At 36.1% G+C, this 17,515-nt stretch overlaps 3 protein-coding genes and 1 pseudogene across 3 annotated transcripts; 2 read left to right on the top strand and 2 right to left on the bottom strand.

Moving 5' to 3' along the window:
• The first annotated feature begins 2,356 nt into the window (after window positions 1–2,356).
• LOC124540958 (chorion class B protein B.L1-like) lies at window positions 2,357–3,482 on the top strand. Its single transcript, XM_047118731.1, has 2 exons — window positions 2,357–2,404; window positions 2,919–3,482. The coding sequence occupies exons 1-2, from the start codon at window positions 2,357–2,359 to the stop codon at window positions 3,480–3,482; spliced, it is 612 nt and encodes a 203-aa protein (XP_046974687.1).
• A 7,309-nt stretch (window positions 3,483–10,791) lies between these two features.
• LOC124541173 (chorion class A protein L11-like) lies at window positions 10,792–11,461 on the bottom strand. The gene is made up of 2 exons (XM_047119035.1): window positions 11,370–11,461; window positions 10,792–11,154 (listed from the first exon to the last, which is right to left on the bottom strand). The coding sequence occupies exons 1-2, from the start codon at window positions 11,418–11,420 to the stop codon at window positions 10,792–10,794; spliced, it is 414 nt and encodes a 137-aa protein (XP_046974991.1). The 5' UTR covers window positions 11,421–11,461.
• A 378-nt stretch (window positions 11,462–11,839) lies between these two features.
• Window positions 11,840–12,761, top strand: LOC124541193 (chorion class B protein PC10-like). The gene is made up of 2 exons (XM_047119060.1): window positions 11,840–11,895; window positions 12,261–12,761. Exons 1-2 carry the CDS (start codon window positions 11,848–11,850, stop codon window positions 12,759–12,761), a joined length of 549 nt encoding a protein of 182 aa, XP_046975016.1. The 5' UTR covers window positions 11,840–11,847.
• Window positions 12,762–16,504: 3,743 nt separating this feature from the next.
• Window positions 16,505–17,141, bottom strand: LOC124540957 (annotated as a pseudogene).
• Window positions 17,142–17,515: the final 374 nt, after the last annotated feature.

Here is a 17,515-nt window from a genome sequence, read left to right as displayed (position 1 = left end):
AAACACTATGTCAGACACAATCATACTTTTTAATAAGGGAAACCATGGTTGTGAATGCCAAAATGGAAAGACCAGGATTCCTTCTGCTTTTTCAATTTTAATTTTTTGGAGACATCTTAGTATTAACGAGAAGGGAGGGAAAGCGTAAAAAGAACTATTCCAAGGGATAGTAAAGGCATCAACTGCTTGTGCGTCTGGATCGGCTTTCCATGACACGTACTTATCGCATTTGGCATTGGTGCGAGATGCAAACAAATCTATGTCTGGTCTGCCAAAATGTTTTACAATATTTTGAAATGAAGAATTACTTAAAGACAATTCAATATCGGGATTTACTTTTCTAGACTCCTCATCTGCTTCTTTGTTATCTTTAGTAATAATGTACGAAGCTGTTAGCCAAATATTTCGCATCTCACACCACTGCCAAATTTCTCTACTGAGATTATTTAAATGGGGATATTGGATACCACCCATCCGGTTAATATAGCTGAAAGCAGTTGTATTGTCAACCCTTAATAAAATATTTGTATTAAATTTATCTCGTGCGAAACACTTTAAGCCAAAAAATACTGCTAGAAGTTCTAGATAATTGATATGGAATTTAGTTTCGTTACGCTTCCACTTCCCGTTCACTCGTTGACCATTACAAAATGCGCCCCAACCAGATCTAGACGCATCCGTAAAAATTTCTAATTCATATTTTAATAATTTTAATGGACAAGCGGTGGTTTGAATATTTTTTATCCACCATCTTAGGTCAGATAAAATCTCAGTTGATGGTTTAAATTTAATATCGTAATTATTTAAATTTTGTAAAGCTAGAAATTTTTGTCTTTCAAGTCGCTTAGTGTATACCCAACCATACCTTACGGCGGGGCAAGCCGCTGTAAGGACACCTATGAAATGTGAAAATTCCCTAACCGTACATAAAGGTAGACTAGAATATTTCTTCGTAAGAGATAATATATAATCGCGTTTTTTAAACGGTAGCGATAATGTCATATTTATAGAATTATACATAAAACCAAGAAACTTTATTTCTTTATTTGGCTCTAAAGAGCTCTTTTCTAAATTGATAACAAAACCTAAACAATTTAACAACTTTGATGGTTCTTTAACATTTCGTAAACAATCATTATAAGTATATCCTAAGCACAATATATCATCTAAATAAATAACGGATAAAAATCCTTGACGCCTTAGATAGATCATAACTTCCTTCATATTTTTTGTGAAAGTTCTAGGTGCAGAACATAACTCATAGGGCATTGCATTAAATTCATAAATTTTGTTTTGAAAAATAAATCTAAAAATCAATATATTTTCTTTGTTCTTTGTTAATAGGAACATGTAAATAAGATTCTTTAAAATCAATAGTGGCCATAAACATATTAGGATGAATAATTTTAGAAACTGTTCTGAAATCCTCCATTTTAAAATGGTTATTAGAAACATACTTATTAAATGTTTTTAAATTTAAAATAAATCTCTGGCCCCCGTTCGATTTGGGAGCTAAAAATATTTTAGATATAAATTGATTGTGGTTTACGTAACCTAACCTAACTTTAGTAAATCTTGAATGAAATGAAAATTAACATGATATTTATTTCTTTACTAGAAAATAAATTATTAGTCGGTATTAAACTTTGTGATACTGTCTGAGATAAGGGTATACTATAGCCATTTTTAATCCAATTAAGTACAACTTTGTTGTTAGTAATATTTGACCAACAGTCATAAAAATATTGTAGTCTCCCCGCGTGTACCTGTATTACCGGCGCGGGGCACGTTGTTTCTGTTGGTTGGATGATGTCGTGGCGCGTGGCGTCATCGGTGCTGTGACTGTGGCTATGCGGCGATAATGAGCCGGAACTGCTCTGTGCAGCCCTCCTCGCCCACCCCCCCCCTCCTGCTCGACGAGGAATAACGAGGAGGGCCTCGCCAGTTTTCCTGGTGCGATCTCGTGACCGGTGCGACCGGTGGCTGCCTAGTCGTCTTATTAACAGTACTTTTCATTATTTGATGGCCTTGTTTTTCTATGGCTTTCGAAGACTTTATTTTATCGGGCAAATCAGCACCAAAAAGAATTTCGTCTCTGTTTCGGTCTTCAATTAATGATAAGATAGACTTTTGAATACAAGTTGATATTAACTTAGCTCTAATAAATAGAATGAAATATAATCTAAATCAATGACCTATTGGCTAAATATTCGCATGTCACGTTTTGTTTCATAATTCACAGTGGAATCACTATTATGACTTACACTGATAATAATGTTTTTCTACGATGCCTTCAGTATAAAACCCAGTTCGTATTCGTCTGAGACATTGTCAAGTTTGCATTCAAACGGTCAACATGTTCAAGGCTGTGCTTTTGGTCTGCGCCCAGGCGCTCTTCATCCAGGTAAGTTAGGATATTTTGAAGATCCTTATCACTAGTACTTTTATTTGTGGTTTTGCTTCCGTAAAGTAAAATGTAATTATTGTTTTTCTCAGTAAGCCAATATTATTGATTGGTCTTTTGTATGAATGTGACCTTAGTAAAATGATGAATTATTGTTTGTCTTAGTATACAAATATGATAATGATCATTTGTATGAATGTGATCATGATTAAATGGTTATCTTTCTCGGCCTTGTGGGTTGACATGCTGTATTGAATCAAATGTAAATCTACCAAAAGCTCGGAATGTAGATTCTAAACTGAAAAACTAGAGAAACTTATTAAGAATATTTATTAACCTACTAAATAAATTGCTTTATATGTTTGATTTCCGTCATTATTCTTACTACACAACACTCTTTGCACTTATACTTTTTAGTAATCTGTGTGATGTGCTATATGATCAATAATATAAATTTGCCTTTTCTTTTTAAAACGTCAATTTTATGTAATACTAATCTGTATTTTATTGCTAGTCTATCGCTGGACAATGCATCGGAGCTGGACGGGGATGGGGCGCTCCCTTGGCCGGTACTGCGCCATACGGTCTCACCGCTCCTCTTGCCGGCGGCTGTGGTTCCGGTGTGGCTGCGATCCCCGCCTCTAGCGGTGGTGGTCTCGATGTGTCAAGCGCTTCTCCTATCTCGCCAAACGGACTATCTGTTCTCTCAGAAAACGCTATCGAAGGAGGACTCGCAGTTGTCGGCGCTTTACCTTTCTTGGGCGCCGTTGCTCTGGAAGGTGTTCTGCCAACTGCTGGTGCAGGTGCCGTCAACTACGGATGTGGGAACGGAGCCGTTGCCATTTTGGAAGAAATAGCCCCCGAAGGTATTGCTGGCTCACTCAGCTACGGTCTTGGTTCTTATGGTGCTATTGATGGTATCGGCTCCGGTAGTCTCGGCTACGGTGGTCTCGGCAACGGTGGTCTCGGCTCCGGTGGTCTCGGCTACGGTGGCCTCGGCAACGGTGGTGTCGGTTACGGTATCGGGTCTCTGGCTGGATTAAACCGTGCTGGCTGCGGCTGTGGCGGCTTTATCTAAAAATGATTACGACAACGATGACGTTATCATTGCGCCTAATAAAAAATATTTTTTATCCATTTTCATATTTTTTTTTTTAATAAAAAGTTACCTAACATTTCGTACATCCTTTTAAAGAATATTTTAGAATCACTTGGGAATCTAAAAGAGCATGTTGATGTATGCCCATGTTTATAAGTATGTGCATGTTTTTAACTTGCAGGTATTTTTGAAAATGGAACAGGTACGAAGGAATTGTGATAAAGTAAATCAATAAATTATTTTTAATTAAAATTGAAACTTTTTGTTTTAGTCTTATTTTACTAAGGAGGAGAATATCTTTATTAGTATTGAGGAGCTATCCATAAGAAGTAAATGAATCATAATAATAATATAATAAATTATTAACAGTATTATTTACAGACCCATTATGTGTAAAAGCTTCTTTTAAAGAAGGCCATTGTTCTCAGGTCAGATCAGGCCGTCTCCACCTACTTACTACTTCACCTACCCTTCAGGCGTATGGTCGGCTTTCATATTTATGTACATGTCGCAGTCATCTGGTTGAATCTGCTATTTGATTGTATGATAAGCGTGTTCATTGTATGAAGACATTTAATTGAATATATATTATATTTCACAAAAATATTTGAAAAACTATTCACAAAAATTATAATTATATTAAATAAAAATAACAAAAACATTTAACGACGCTTCAAATATGCAACTCAAGATTTTTTAGCAATTAAAAAAAAATCTTATTGTATGGAAGCACGTGATCATAATATTATCTAAATCAATGACCTATTGACAAACGTATACATGTCGCGTTATTATAACTTACTCTGATAACGCTTTTCTACGATCAAAATAAAACAATTCGAATTCTTCTGAGATATTGTCAAGTTTGCATTCAAACGGTCAACATGTTCAAGGCTGTATTCAACAAAAAGGTCAAGGTCTTCACACAAAAAAAGACTTAAATTAACATAATAAGCTTTACTAGTTCTAATAAATTTAAAATTAATTAATTATCTCTTATTTTCAACCGACTTCCAAAAGGAGGAGGTTATCAATTCGTCTGTATTTTTTTTTTTTTTTTTTTTTTTATGTTTGTTACCTCATAACTTTTCACTGGGTGGACCGATTTTGATAATTTTTTTTTGTTTGAAAGGTAGTACTTCCCGTGGGGTCCCATTTTTTTTATTTGTTTTTCCGATGATGGTGTCCATGTGAAAACGACATAAGTCTTAAATTTGCATTACGTATATGCGCGACAAATAGGTGAATAACTGAAAATCACGTTAACCAATTTTGATAATTCTTTTTTTATTATAAAATATATACTTCAAGGGTACTTTGGTGAAAGTTTGGTAAGGTTCTGAGCACAGGATCCATGACAAAGTAAAGGAACGGAAGGGAACGGAACAATTCTGAGGAGCACGTTAGCGATACTCGGTCGAATCTTTTATTTATAGGTTATTTGGATATTTGAGTCACCTTCCGTAATGTGGTTATGTTTATGTAATTATCATAGTCGAATATTATAATCAACTAGCTACGCACCCCGGCTTCGCACGTGTGCAATACTGATACTAAATATACTACAGAATTTGTTTATATACGACATCACATCGCAAACTTCTAAAATTATCAGTGTTTCTTTACTATATTGTTCATGTATTATATACACAAACCTTCCCCTTGAATCACACTATCTTTTAAAAAAAACTGCATCAAAATCCGTTGCGTAGATTTAAAGATATAGGGACAGAGAAAGCGACTTTGTTTTACACTATGTAGTGATGGAACTCCTATACGGCTCGCAGTTAGGGTGCGATATGGGGCAGAATTTCTTACTATCTTTAATCAAATTTTGTGTATGTGATGTGATGTCATATGATGTACGAAATATAGTTGGTCTTTTTCAAAGTTTTTTTGCTGAGTTCGATTACAGCTCTTTCGAGGGATCCTTGTAGTTTACGCCGCGTGACGTATTAAATCCGCATTTTCGAAAGTCTATTTTTGCTTTATTCGCAAGTTTCCTTTGAAATTGTCCTCGAAGTAGTTTCTGACTCATATAAACGGAACGCTTAATCTATCCATATTAAAAAAAAATTAGTTAGTCAACATCAGCTTCACTTAAAATCAAAAAATAAATAAAATTTTAACAAAAAGAAAAACCGACTTCAAACAAAACACTACTTTAAAACAAATGAATATGCACGAAAAAGTAATAAAAATAATTGCGTATTCAACATATTTTTTAGAGTCTTCCTAAGTTAAATGAAATGAAAAATATTAGACTACTTAAAAGTCGATTAACGATTATATCATGTAGTTATAATTATTGTTATATTTGGAGTCGGTGTCAGCCAATAAAACCCTACAGTATATCTATCAAAAAACAATACGAGAATACTTTAACAAATATGTTTTTTACAAATTACCTTTTACTCAATAATATACTGAATCAATCAAGGGGCTCGTATCGCTTCTTTCTTTTGATTGTTGGGGCAAGGGCACCGTGGCTGACACCGGCTCCAAATATACCAATAATTATAACTACATGATATAATCGTTAATCGACTTTTAAGTAGTCTAATATTTTTCATTTCATTTAACTTAGGAAGACTCTAAAAAATATGTTGAATACGCAATTATTTTTATTACTTTTTCGTGCATATTCATTTGTTTTAAAGTAGTGTTTTGTTTGAAGTCGGTTTTTCTTTTTGTTAAAATTTTATATATACACAAAGAGATGACTCTTACAGATGTCTCAAAAGATTTTTTATACTTTGCCAGTCAACAAAATAAAATAGAGATATATATATAAAAAGGTTTGTTATTAATTACTTACTACAATATAGTATTTGGAAATTTATTTTTTATAAATAAAATCATCTAAATTAGGTTAATTTACTTTAATTTTGTTCACGGAAATACACACATTCACATTATGGCATAACGTTAAACACACACACAATATATCTTACGTTAAAATTTCTAATGATCAACTATTCTTATAATGTAAATAACAATTATTTTCTTACATATACACTTAAGAAGTCGTTTTTATAAAACAATTTTCAAATAAGGAAAAGTTCATAGTTCAATTAAGTCTGGGTGCAGGCCAGTTTATGTTGCTTCCTCACTTAATATAAACACACGGTCCAACTCCTTCATGCCCCATCCTCCAAATAGTAAAGTAAAAATAAAGTAACACCCCGAAAATTTCCCACTGGTGGGCTAAGGCCTCCTCTCCCATTAAGGTGAGGGCTTGGAACACATTCCACGCTGTTCCAATGCGGGTTTGTGGAATGCACATGTGGCAGAATTTCGATGAAATTAGACATGCAGGTTTCCTCACGATGTTTTCCCTCACCAGTGCACGAGATGAATTATAAATACAAATTAAGCACATATAATTAGTGGTGCTTGTCTTATTTTGAACCCGAAATCATCGGCTAAGATTCGCGTTATATCCACTGGGCCATCTCAGCTATCCAAATAAAGGGCTCTAATTCACAGGGTCACTCATCACATTACTTGGATTAAGTAGCCTATCATGCTTCTGTTTAAATTCGTTGCACCATTTAAGAGTCCATTGAACTGGCATTCTTCTTCCAAAAGCAATATCTTATTAAACATCGAGATGAGCTCTATTAAAGAAAGGTTTACAAAGTCAAACTTGTGATGATCATCCTGAGGTTCCCTTGCACCAACTGAATTTCTTAGGTAGAGTTTTAGGTCTACATGAACTATTAAAAGGCTTGCGCACTTCCAAATTCCATGATTCCGAACCAGGCTGGATTTTTGCTGGTCTTGATGACTTAAGCCGCCCAAATGGTTTCATTTATTTGGGTTGATCAGGTCGCATCAATTTATAAGCCATCTTTAAATAACAGATACGGTCAGTATCAGGTCAAGAAAACTTCGAATACATAATACGTAGAATATATCGCGAGCTACGAGCGCTGAATCATCGTTTTGTAAAACTCTCAATACGAAACGGTCCGCTACCGAGAAACGCTATATAGCGACTGAATTTCGAAGAGCTACGCTACGTACTGGCATATACCCCGCGCCTCTCAGATTCGAAGCGTTCACGCTGTCAGCAAAATAAATATACATATTTTTTATTTTATTTAGTATGTTTTTACGTAAGACGTCTTATAATGCTAAATTACTAATTTTTTATTTGACTCTGTATGGATTATAAATGAAATTATCCAGAAGTATCTTTTTTTTAACTAAATTATTTTTAGTTAGAAAGAAGATACTCCTGGAATGTCGTGTTTATCAAATTATTTTATTACTTTTAAGTGATCACTTTGAAGTCGTTTTAGTTTTATCAAGGGTTGTTTTTGATCAAAAACATAGAAGATTATATATCTCGACAGAAATTACGAAATATCTTCTAATTAGTTAACCATTGTCTTGATAATCATCATTTTTATTCTATATTATATTATAACCCGTAAGGCTGTATGTTTGTTGAGAAAGGTTCAATAATCTATACTAATTATAATATGATATATGTTTATTATAAATGTTAAAGTAACTTTGTCTGTCTGTCGCTCTTTTACGACCAAACGACTGAACCGAATTTGATGAAATTTGGTGTGAAGCAAACCTGAACTCCAAGAAAGGATATTGGTTAATTGCCTGACATATGATAACCAACCCCTAAATACGCGCAAAACCACAGGCGGCACCTAGTTAATTATATTTACAAATATCCAGTCCTGCCTTTGAGATACTATTTAAAACCTTTCGCGACATTTTTATATTACAACAAAGCTTCCGTGAAAAACGACACCTAATGTCATACGGAGGAGACAGTTTCGAACACCACCAAGCTGCTCCATTGGTAGATACATGTGTTAGAGTTTCGTTGAAGTTAGACACATAACACGTTTCCTAACGGTGTATTCCTTCATCGCCGAGCACGGGATGAATTACAAACACAAATTAAGCACATGAAAATTCATTGGTGCTTGCCTGGGTTTGAAGCCGCAAAACTGGGCCAGCGTGGCTCATTTGAAATATTTACAATTTTAAGTAACATGCATATTACTGATTATAAAAATGCAAACACATGATTAATGACGCATGCTCACGTGTTTTAACTGTATCAATGACCCGTTGACTAAACACGTGCATGTCACGTATTCTTACATAATCGTGATGGAATCGACTCAACTAACTTACTTTGATAAACATTTTCTTTTACGTATTTAACATTTTAAAAAAAACTCCCACAACTAACAATTCTCTTGAGATTTTAAATCAATTGTTTTATGGATTTAATTTTATGGATTTAATATCGGAATATTATTGTGTTGAATTTACTTGGTGGTAGGCCTTTGTGCAAGCCCGTCTGGGTAGGTACCACCCACTCATCAGTTATTCTACCGCCAAACAACAGTACTCAGTATCGGTTTGAAGGGTGAGTAAGCCAGTGTAAGTACAGGCACAAGGGACATAATATCTTAGTTCCCAAGGTTAGTGGCGCATTGACGATTTAAGGAATAGTTAATATTTCTTACAGCGTCATTGTCTTTGTTTTTGTTTTTTTTTTTGTTTTTATGGTATAGGTTGGCGGACGAGCATATAGGCCACCTGATGGTAAGTGGTCACCATCACCCATAGACAATGACGCTGTAAGAAATATTAACTATTCCTTACATCGTCAATGTGCCACCAACCTTGGGAACTAAGACATTATGTCCCTTGTGGCTGTAGTTACACTGGCTCACTCACCCTTCAAACCGGAACACAATAATACTGAGTACTGTTATTTGGCGGTAGAATAACTGGTGAGTGGGTGGTACCTACCCGGACGGGCTTGCACAGAGCCCTACCACCAAGAAGTCTATGGGTAATGGTAAACACTTACCATCAGGTGGCCCATATGCTCGTCCGCCAACCTATAACATAAAAAAAAATCTCTTTTATACAAATTTTGCTAATATACCTTATGTTTTAACGATCTATAATTGTGGATAGGTTTCGATCGGGTCTCAATTATACACCAAATTACTACAATAAATAGATAGACATAAATTAACCCAGTGCCCTAAAAACGTGTTGTTGGATATTACTGACGAGCAAAATTTTCGCTTGACGTAATAAAGAACCGATGACTTAGAAGAAATAAATTTTGCAGACACAGTATGTCAATAATTGACGACCTCCATGGTCGAGTGGTGTGTATACCGGTTTTCATGGATACGCCATTCTGAGGTCCCGGGTTCGATTCCCGGCCGAGTCGATGTAGATTACCATTAGTTTTCTATGTTGTCTTGGGTCTGGGTGTTTGTGGTACCGTCGTTACTTTTGATTTCCAGAACACAAGTGCTTCAGCTATTTACATTGGGATCAGAGTAATGTATGCGATGTTGTCTCATATTTATTTATTTATTTATAATTAGCATCGTATAGACAATTAAGATATGAATTCTCAATTGTCGTTTGTAGTCTGAGATGTTAACGCAGGCCCGCATGCTACAGTCGTGGCAACGCCGTCTGCAACTACAGCCAGGTTACTGGATGGATGCTTATCCGTGGTGTCTGATCCGGGTGGTTTTCACGCCACAGAGCGATCGGCAAGCTGCGGTGGGTGCCGCTGTGGTGTGTCCGTATAATGGCTACACCCGTCGTGCAGCGAGGTTTATTTTGCCAGTGGATCCCGGCTGTCATTACTGGGTGAGGTCACTTGGTGATCCTCTTAGATCCAGTGATCGACCATGGTATGACGCAATAACTTGCAGATGCTGGGATCGAGCTACGTGAGCCCTCGTGAACATAGAGGTACTCAGACGGTAAACATGGTCATCGATACTCTCCATAAGCAGATCTCTGGCTGACACTGCGTTTCTCAACTTGCGGCACTCCTGGGCTAAGGCCTCCATACCCTTTGAGGAGAAGGTCAGGATAATCCACCATTGAACTTCAATACGGATTGATGCATTGCCATGTGGCATAATTTCGTCGATAAGACATATGCAAATTTTCTTCCCGATGTTATTCTTCAACGCCGTTTAAATTATAAACATTAATGAGACACATGAAAATGCAATAGTGCTTGACTGGATTTTAACCCGCTATGATCGGTTAAGATGTACGCGATCTCACTTGGCCATCTCGGCTCCAAAATGAAGTAGGTTCATTTTGTTGTTCTAAGTTCATGTATTTTTTATTTATGTCTGCATGCATATGCATATTCTATGAAGTGAGTACAAATAAAACGAAAACATTTAAAAGCCATCAAACGTGTTTAATTTGTTTTAAAAAGCATTTGTTCGTTAATCGTGTTCCAATTGCCTCAGTAAAGGAAAGCGTTGCCAGCGCAGCCGCAGCCGCAGCTACCGGCGATGGAGACAGCGCCGCCAGCCGGCACGATGCCTCCGAATTCTACAGCACCGAGGATTGGTACCTGACCGGCGACCAGCGTGGTACCGCCGACAGCCATCTCTCCGGCGACGGATACATCACCAACGCCGGCACCTCCGTAGGCAGCACCGTATGGGGCACCAAGACCAAGACCCAATCCGTAACCAGCGGGGCCAATTAGACCGCCTTCGCAGCCTAAACCGTTGATGCCTAGGCCTCGGCCGTAGCCAAGGGGTCCAGCCAGACCGGCATCACATCCACATCCAATACCTCCGAGGTACTGGCTGTATACATTCTGTAACAAAACAAATGAAGATACAGTAAATCTGTATTAATACTAAGAAAGTCAAAGAAGTGACCAGATGGTAAGGGTTATGGAGCTGAAAACTGTCTTAAATTAAGAGATAAATGGATTTTATATTACATTAGAGTATCTATTACAATTATAACTTTAATAATGTATTTGTAATTACACAGAACATTACTTCATTTTTATTAAGTATAGTTTACCTGAACCAAGCAAGCTTGGACGCAGAGGAGGAGGAAAGCGAAGGTAGACATGGTGCTTGGTGCGTATTCAACGTAGCTGAATATACAATGACTGCGAGAAGCCACACTAACGCTTATATATGAACCATTCGCACTTGGAACAGAAATGTCGCAATTGGAAAACGTGTTTCGATATACTTTTTTATAAATATAATAAATAATTACAAAATTATTTTCGATGTCTTGAACTCTATTTTTATTCATAAATAAGATAATCTATATTTTATTTTTTTGAACTTTTAATAAAATGTTAATTTTGTTAAAATAACAGAAAATAAACTTTTTAGCGTTACCAATCGTTTTCATGACACGTTTTCTTACAAAATAAATCATGGTGGAATCACTTTACTAACTTACTTTGATAACGATTCTTGCACTCATATAAAAACCAGTTCGTATTCTTCTGAGACATTGTCAAGTTTGCATTCAAACGGTCAACATGTTCAAGGCTGTGCTTTTGGTCTGCGCCCAGGCGCTCTTCATCCAGGTAATTTAATTATTTTAAAAGATTCATAATTCTTTATTTTTACCTTTTTAAAATTATTTTGGTTGCTATTGTCAAATATTGATGAAAAATATTTTTTATATATTCTGTATTATTAATTAATTTTACTTCACTTTTCACTGATTTTTGAAAAACTTTGTTTCGTTTCGTTAAAATAATAATATGAATGTTTTAAAACAAATATTTTAATAAAAAACGCACTCAAAGATAAACTTCAATGAAAGCTTTTAATATTTTTTTCAAAGTAAAATCATTTTTAATAATTCAGTATCGTTAACTAAAATGATATGTAAAATAAATTAAAAACTGCTGTTTTTTTTAAAACGATTTATTTATTTCCATATTAGTCCATTGCTGGACAGTACATCGGTGCTGGATGTGGTGCTCCTTACGGTCTCGCCGCTCCTCTTGCCGGTGGTTGCGGCTGCGGACTTGGTGGACTTGGACTTGCTGCTGTCCCCGCCTCTAGCGGCGGTGGTCTCGGTGTCTCCAGTGCTTCTCCCATCCCACCAAGCGGAGTATCTGTGCTCTCAGAAAACGCTATTGAAGGAACCCTCGCTGTAGCCGGTGCTTTGCCGTTCTTGGGAACCGTCGCTCTGGAAGGTGCTCTGCCAACTGCTGGTGCCGGTGTTGTGAACTACGGATGTGGCAACGGAGCCGTCGGCATTGTGGAGGAACTCTCTTCTGCTGGCTCACTCGGCTACGGCCTTGGTGCTATTGACGGCATCGGCTACGGCGGTCTCGGCTACGGTGCTATTGACGGTATCGGCTACGGTGGCCTCGGCTACGGCATCGGTGGCCTAGCTGGACCTTACCGCGGTGGTTGCGGCTGTGGTGCCCTCATCTAAAATAAAAAACAAAAACAACAATCAATGAATTCTATGAGGCGAATAAAGCATTTCATCTGAATTTTCCCTTTTATTTTAGTAAACCCTGATTCATTTACTTTTGCTATAGAATCAATTACATTTTCTACGATTTCAGTAACGCATTCGATAAAATTAAACACATTATTCTTGCGGAAAAGCTCAAGCTATATACGGCTCTCTTTTGACGTATATCAAAGCTATTCAATGAATATTATTCAAGTAATCTTTGTTAACGCATTCGTATCAACTTCTTACGTCACTCAATCTGGAGTGCCGCAAGGGTCTCATCTAGGACCTAACCATTTCCTTGTATTTATTAATAACAATCAAGTATTTTTGTTCAGGAAAAAAACAAAAAGAAAATTTTTAGAGTAGAGATGGACCAGTAGTTAGAACGCGTGCATCTTAACCGATGATTGTGGGTTCAAACCCAGGCAAGCACCGCTGATTAATGTGCTTAATTTGTCTTTATAATTCATCTCATGCTCAGCGGTGAAGGAAAACATCGTGAGGAAATCTGCATGTGACAAATTTCATAGAAATTTTGCCACATGTGTATTCTACCAACCATTGGAACAGCGTGGTGGAATATGTTCCAAACCTTCTCCTTAAAAGGAGAGGAGGCTTTTAGCCCAGTAGTGGGAATTTACAGGATGTTGTTGTTGTTCAAGTATTACAGAACAAAAATTGCTTGAGATGTAAGCATAAACACGGTCCATATATTGAAGTTCGCTCAGCTCAGTTCGTTCTTACTAATCTGTTTAACGACGAATAAACACTCGTATTTATAAATATAATCTATGAGGACTCCTTGCCGTGACAAAAAAAAATTGCTTTAGAATATTATTGTAAAAATAAATCCCCTTTAAATCACTGCACGTGTCGACGAAGGTTATAATTAAACTCAAATATTATATTGACAAGTATATTACTTGCAATACAATTAGGTATCTTCATTATCTCCGCACGTTTCCCGCGCTAGGTCCCACCATCCATTTCGAATGCCGCGCCCCATTGAGCCACCAGTGATAAAAAAAGTCATTTACCCAGTAAAACTTAAAATATAAAATAAATTTAGGATAAATTAGGTCCATTTGCTGTCGAATCGCTTGGCCCTTGGAGTAGGGGTGCTAAAAGCTTCATCAAAAGTATAACACCTCGCCTCATTGCCTCCACTGGTGACAGGAGAGCTGGTTCGTTTGCCCAGAGCATCGGAATTGCGATTCAACGAGGAAATGCTGCTTGCATTCTTGCCACCATTGCACGCGGTCAAGATTTATACATCAACTAGTTTTAGTTCATATTTGTATATATTTAAACATTTAATGTTATTAATTCTTATGAATAAAATAGTTTTTATCGTAATTTAGGATAATTATTAATAAATCTTGAATATGCTTCAGAAGTTCGGAATCCCTTATACAGCATTCACTCACAGCGCATCACGTATTTTCAAAATGCATTTAGCGTATTGTAATAAATGAATTGGAAACTAAATCCAAATAAGAATTAATAATATGAAATGCCTAAATATATACAATTACGAATTATAAATAGTTACTGTATAAACTTTGACTGCACTTGCGATCTTCTGGGCTAAAAACGAACGATTCCTCCTGTCAAACATACCAGAGCTGTATTTATGTTATTAGAATGATATATTTAACCAAAAACAATGTTCGATTTTATTTCCTGCTGAAAAACGTAAACAGTACAGTTTAGAACCGCGAATTACTTAACTTTAACGTTTATTTTAATGTGGACATCTAGCAGTTATAATATAATATGACGCATCATTAGAAGGGATTAAAATGTTCTTGGCTGTTATCCTCCGTGGTAGGCCTGATGATAGCGAAATATCAGAAATAAAGATGCATTGTAATTGTTCAGTACACTATTGTATAATTTCCCAATTCAAATACAAAAAATATAATACGGTTAGTTTGATTAACTTAGATTGAGAACCAATAGGTTAGAAAGTGTCTGCTTCATGCGACGATAACAAGTTGAATCCATCAGCTTTCATGTCATGACACACTACCCTATTCGAAACTACCCGTATTACAAATAAAATTTGTTATAACAATAGGCTATTTGACTGGTTTTTAAAATCCATTTTATATTATTTAGTAGCGGTTAAGGAACCCAGTAAAAGTTGATTTCTTTATTTCTAGTACATATTTGCTGAAAAGTATCATATTAAAAATTCTATATTTAAATAACGCGCGAAAACTACTTGGACAATATGGCGCTGCAATGGGGTCGGTGACGTGACTTTGCTGTATTTTAATCTGTGGTACATATAGTAGAAAAGCAAGGTTTACAAGAACGTGACTTAATCATAAGCCCGGCCAATCAGGAGCGTTTTGTGTCACGTGACAAACTTTTATTTTCAAGTTTCGTTAGTAAATAACCATTTTTAAACTCATACAATGCACGGATTACAATAATTCACAATTTATTTTTCGCATTGTCAAATAGCTTATTGTTAGACCGCGTAAAAATAATAATCAACACAATTGTAAACATTTATTCAAATTAAAACGAAACATACAATTTCGATAGTTCATAAAATTTCGATTAGGATAGATTGGATTTTTTTATAATTGGACTGAAATTTACTTCGATAGATAATAATCTACCGATAAAATATTAAATTGTAAGCAAACGGTATTTACAATTTTACTGTGACATATAATCACATGCAATGTGTAAAAATAAATTTTTGTTAATCTTTTATACGTATGTGTCAGTATTTAAATATAATTTCTAAGGCTCTAGTGGAGATGGATAATTTTCATGATTCTTTCAATAAAAATAAACCGTTATCTCAAATAAATACTAACATTAATGTTAATGTTTTTATGTCTTTAAACATGCATGTGTCAAATTTCATAGAATTTCTGCCACATGTGTATTCAACCAACCCGCATTGGAACAGCAGTGTTGTTGCCTAAAAGTTGAAGTGTTCTATTATATAAGTATATTGTTGCAAAAATAACGACATCCACCCTTTTTTATTTTATCATCATTATGATTATCACGACATAGTATAAAACGAAGTCGCTTACTGCTGCTGCTGTCGCTATGTATGCTTAGATCTTTGAAATTACACATTGAATTTTGAAGCGGTTTTTTTTAATAGATACATTGATTCAAGAGGAAGGTTTTGTGTTTAATACATGCAAAATATAGTGGAGAATAATTGAAAAACTGTGAACATTGTTATTGTGACAGTACATTTAGTATCAGCTAGCAAAACGGGGCGAGTCGCTAGAATCATTATATTTATACCGTTATTTAGGTGCTCTAATGTGCCGATAAATATCCAATGATACCCGATTAGCACGGTAACGGCTAAACAACAAATATATTATCATATAATATTTCCTTAAGAGTTGTGCTTTGTGTTAGCTCGTCTAGGTACAACTCATCAGATATTCTACCGCCAAACAGCAGTACCCAGAATTGTTAGTTCCAGTTTTATTGGTGAGTGAGCCAGTAAAAACAAAGGAACGACAGATCACATCTTATTTCCCAAAGTTGGTGGCAGTTGGCGATGTAAGGAATGGTTAATATTTCTTACAACGGCATTGACTATGGGCTGTGACCTTCTTAATATATTTAATAAGTAGTCAGGGTCAGGGTTAATGAAATAAAATCGAAAATTTAGTTAAAGTTATTCTTCTTTATTGGTCGCATAGAATCGATTTTTGTTGTTTTTAGAGAAGAGCACCACAACCGCAACCACCGCGGTAAGGACCGGCCAGACCTCCGATGCCGTAGCCGAGACCACCGTAGCCGAGACCACCGTAGCCGATGCCGTCAATAGCACCAAGGCCGTAGCCGAGTGAGCCAGCAGAAGAGAGTTCCTCCACAATGCCGACGGCTCCGTTGCCACATCCGTAGTTGACAACACCAGCACCAGCAGTTGGCAGAGCACCTTCCAGAGCGACGGTTCCCAAGAACGGCAGAGCACCGGCTACAGCGAGGTTTCCTTCAATAGCGTTTTCAGAGAAAGTCCACCAAGTCCGCAGCCACAACCTCCGGCAAGAGGAGCGGCGAGACCGTAAGGAGCACCACATCCAGCTCCGATGTACTGTCCAGCGATGGACTGCAACAAAACAAGTATACAGTTTAATTTAACTATTAACAAACATTACAAAATAAACGAAAAACAGACACATTTATTAAATACTATAATAAAAAAAATCTCAAAATTCTTTACAAGACTAAAGTATTTATTAATTTTGTAAATATCAAAATTAATCGTCTACAATCTGGTTAAGATAAAAAAGAGGTGACAATTACCTGGATGAAGAGCGCCTGGGCGCAGACCAAAAGCACAGCCTTGAACATGTTGACCGTTTGAATGCAAACTTGACAATGTCTCAGACGAATACGAACTGGGTTTTATACTGAATAAATTGAAGAGAGCGTTATCAATGTAAGCCATAATAGTGATTCCACCGTGAATTATGTAACGAAACGTGACATACGAAGGTTTAGTAACGTAAAGTAAAAAAATGTGTTAGAAAATATAATGTTACGAATACTATCCGCTTATTAATAAGGTAAAAAACAAAAATTTGGTAATAACAAACCATCACAGCAAAAAAGGCTCAAAAGGTACTTTTGAAATGAGGCTTAAAAATCAAAATCAAAACCAAAATATACTTTATTCAAGTAGGCTTTTACAAGCACACATGAATCAACATTTAACAACTATATTA

Source organism: Vanessa cardui, chromosome 27, assembly GCF_905220365.1.
Source record: "Vanessa cardui chromosome 27, ilVanCard2.1, whole genome shotgun sequence".
Taxonomy (NCBI): domain Eukaryota; kingdom Metazoa; phylum Arthropoda; class Insecta; order Lepidoptera; family Nymphalidae; genus Vanessa; species Vanessa cardui.
Note: the sequence above shows the minus strand (reverse complement) of the source record. Positions and strands in the feature narration are given on the sequence as shown.

Bases quoted from the DNA above. Each gene is read 5' to 3' on its own strand.
- LOC124541173 (XM_047119035.1), bottom strand. From the start codon at position 11,420: ATGTCTACCTTCGCTTTCCTCCTCCTCTGCGTCCAAGCTTGCTTGGTT. The intron at 11,155-11,369 runs GTAAACTATACT...GTTTTGTTACAG, and splicing joins TCCAAGCTTGCTTGGTTCAG to AATGTATACAGCCAGTACCT.
- LOC124541193 (XM_047119060.1), top strand. From the start codon at position 11,848: ATGTTCAAGGCTGTGCTTTTGGTCTGCGCCCAGGCGCTCTTCATCCAG. The intron at 11,896-12,260 runs GTAATTTAATTA...TTTCCATATTAG, and splicing joins CCCAGGCGCTCTTCATCCAG to TCCATTGCTGGACAGTACAT.
- LOC124540958 (XM_047118731.1), top strand. From the start codon at position 2,357: ATGTTCAAGGCTGTGCTTTTGGTCTGCGCCCAGGCGCTCTTCATCCAG. The intron at 2,405-2,918 runs GTAAGTTAGGAT...TTTTATTGCTAG, and splicing joins CCCAGGCGCTCTTCATCCAG to TCTATCGCTGGACAATGCAT.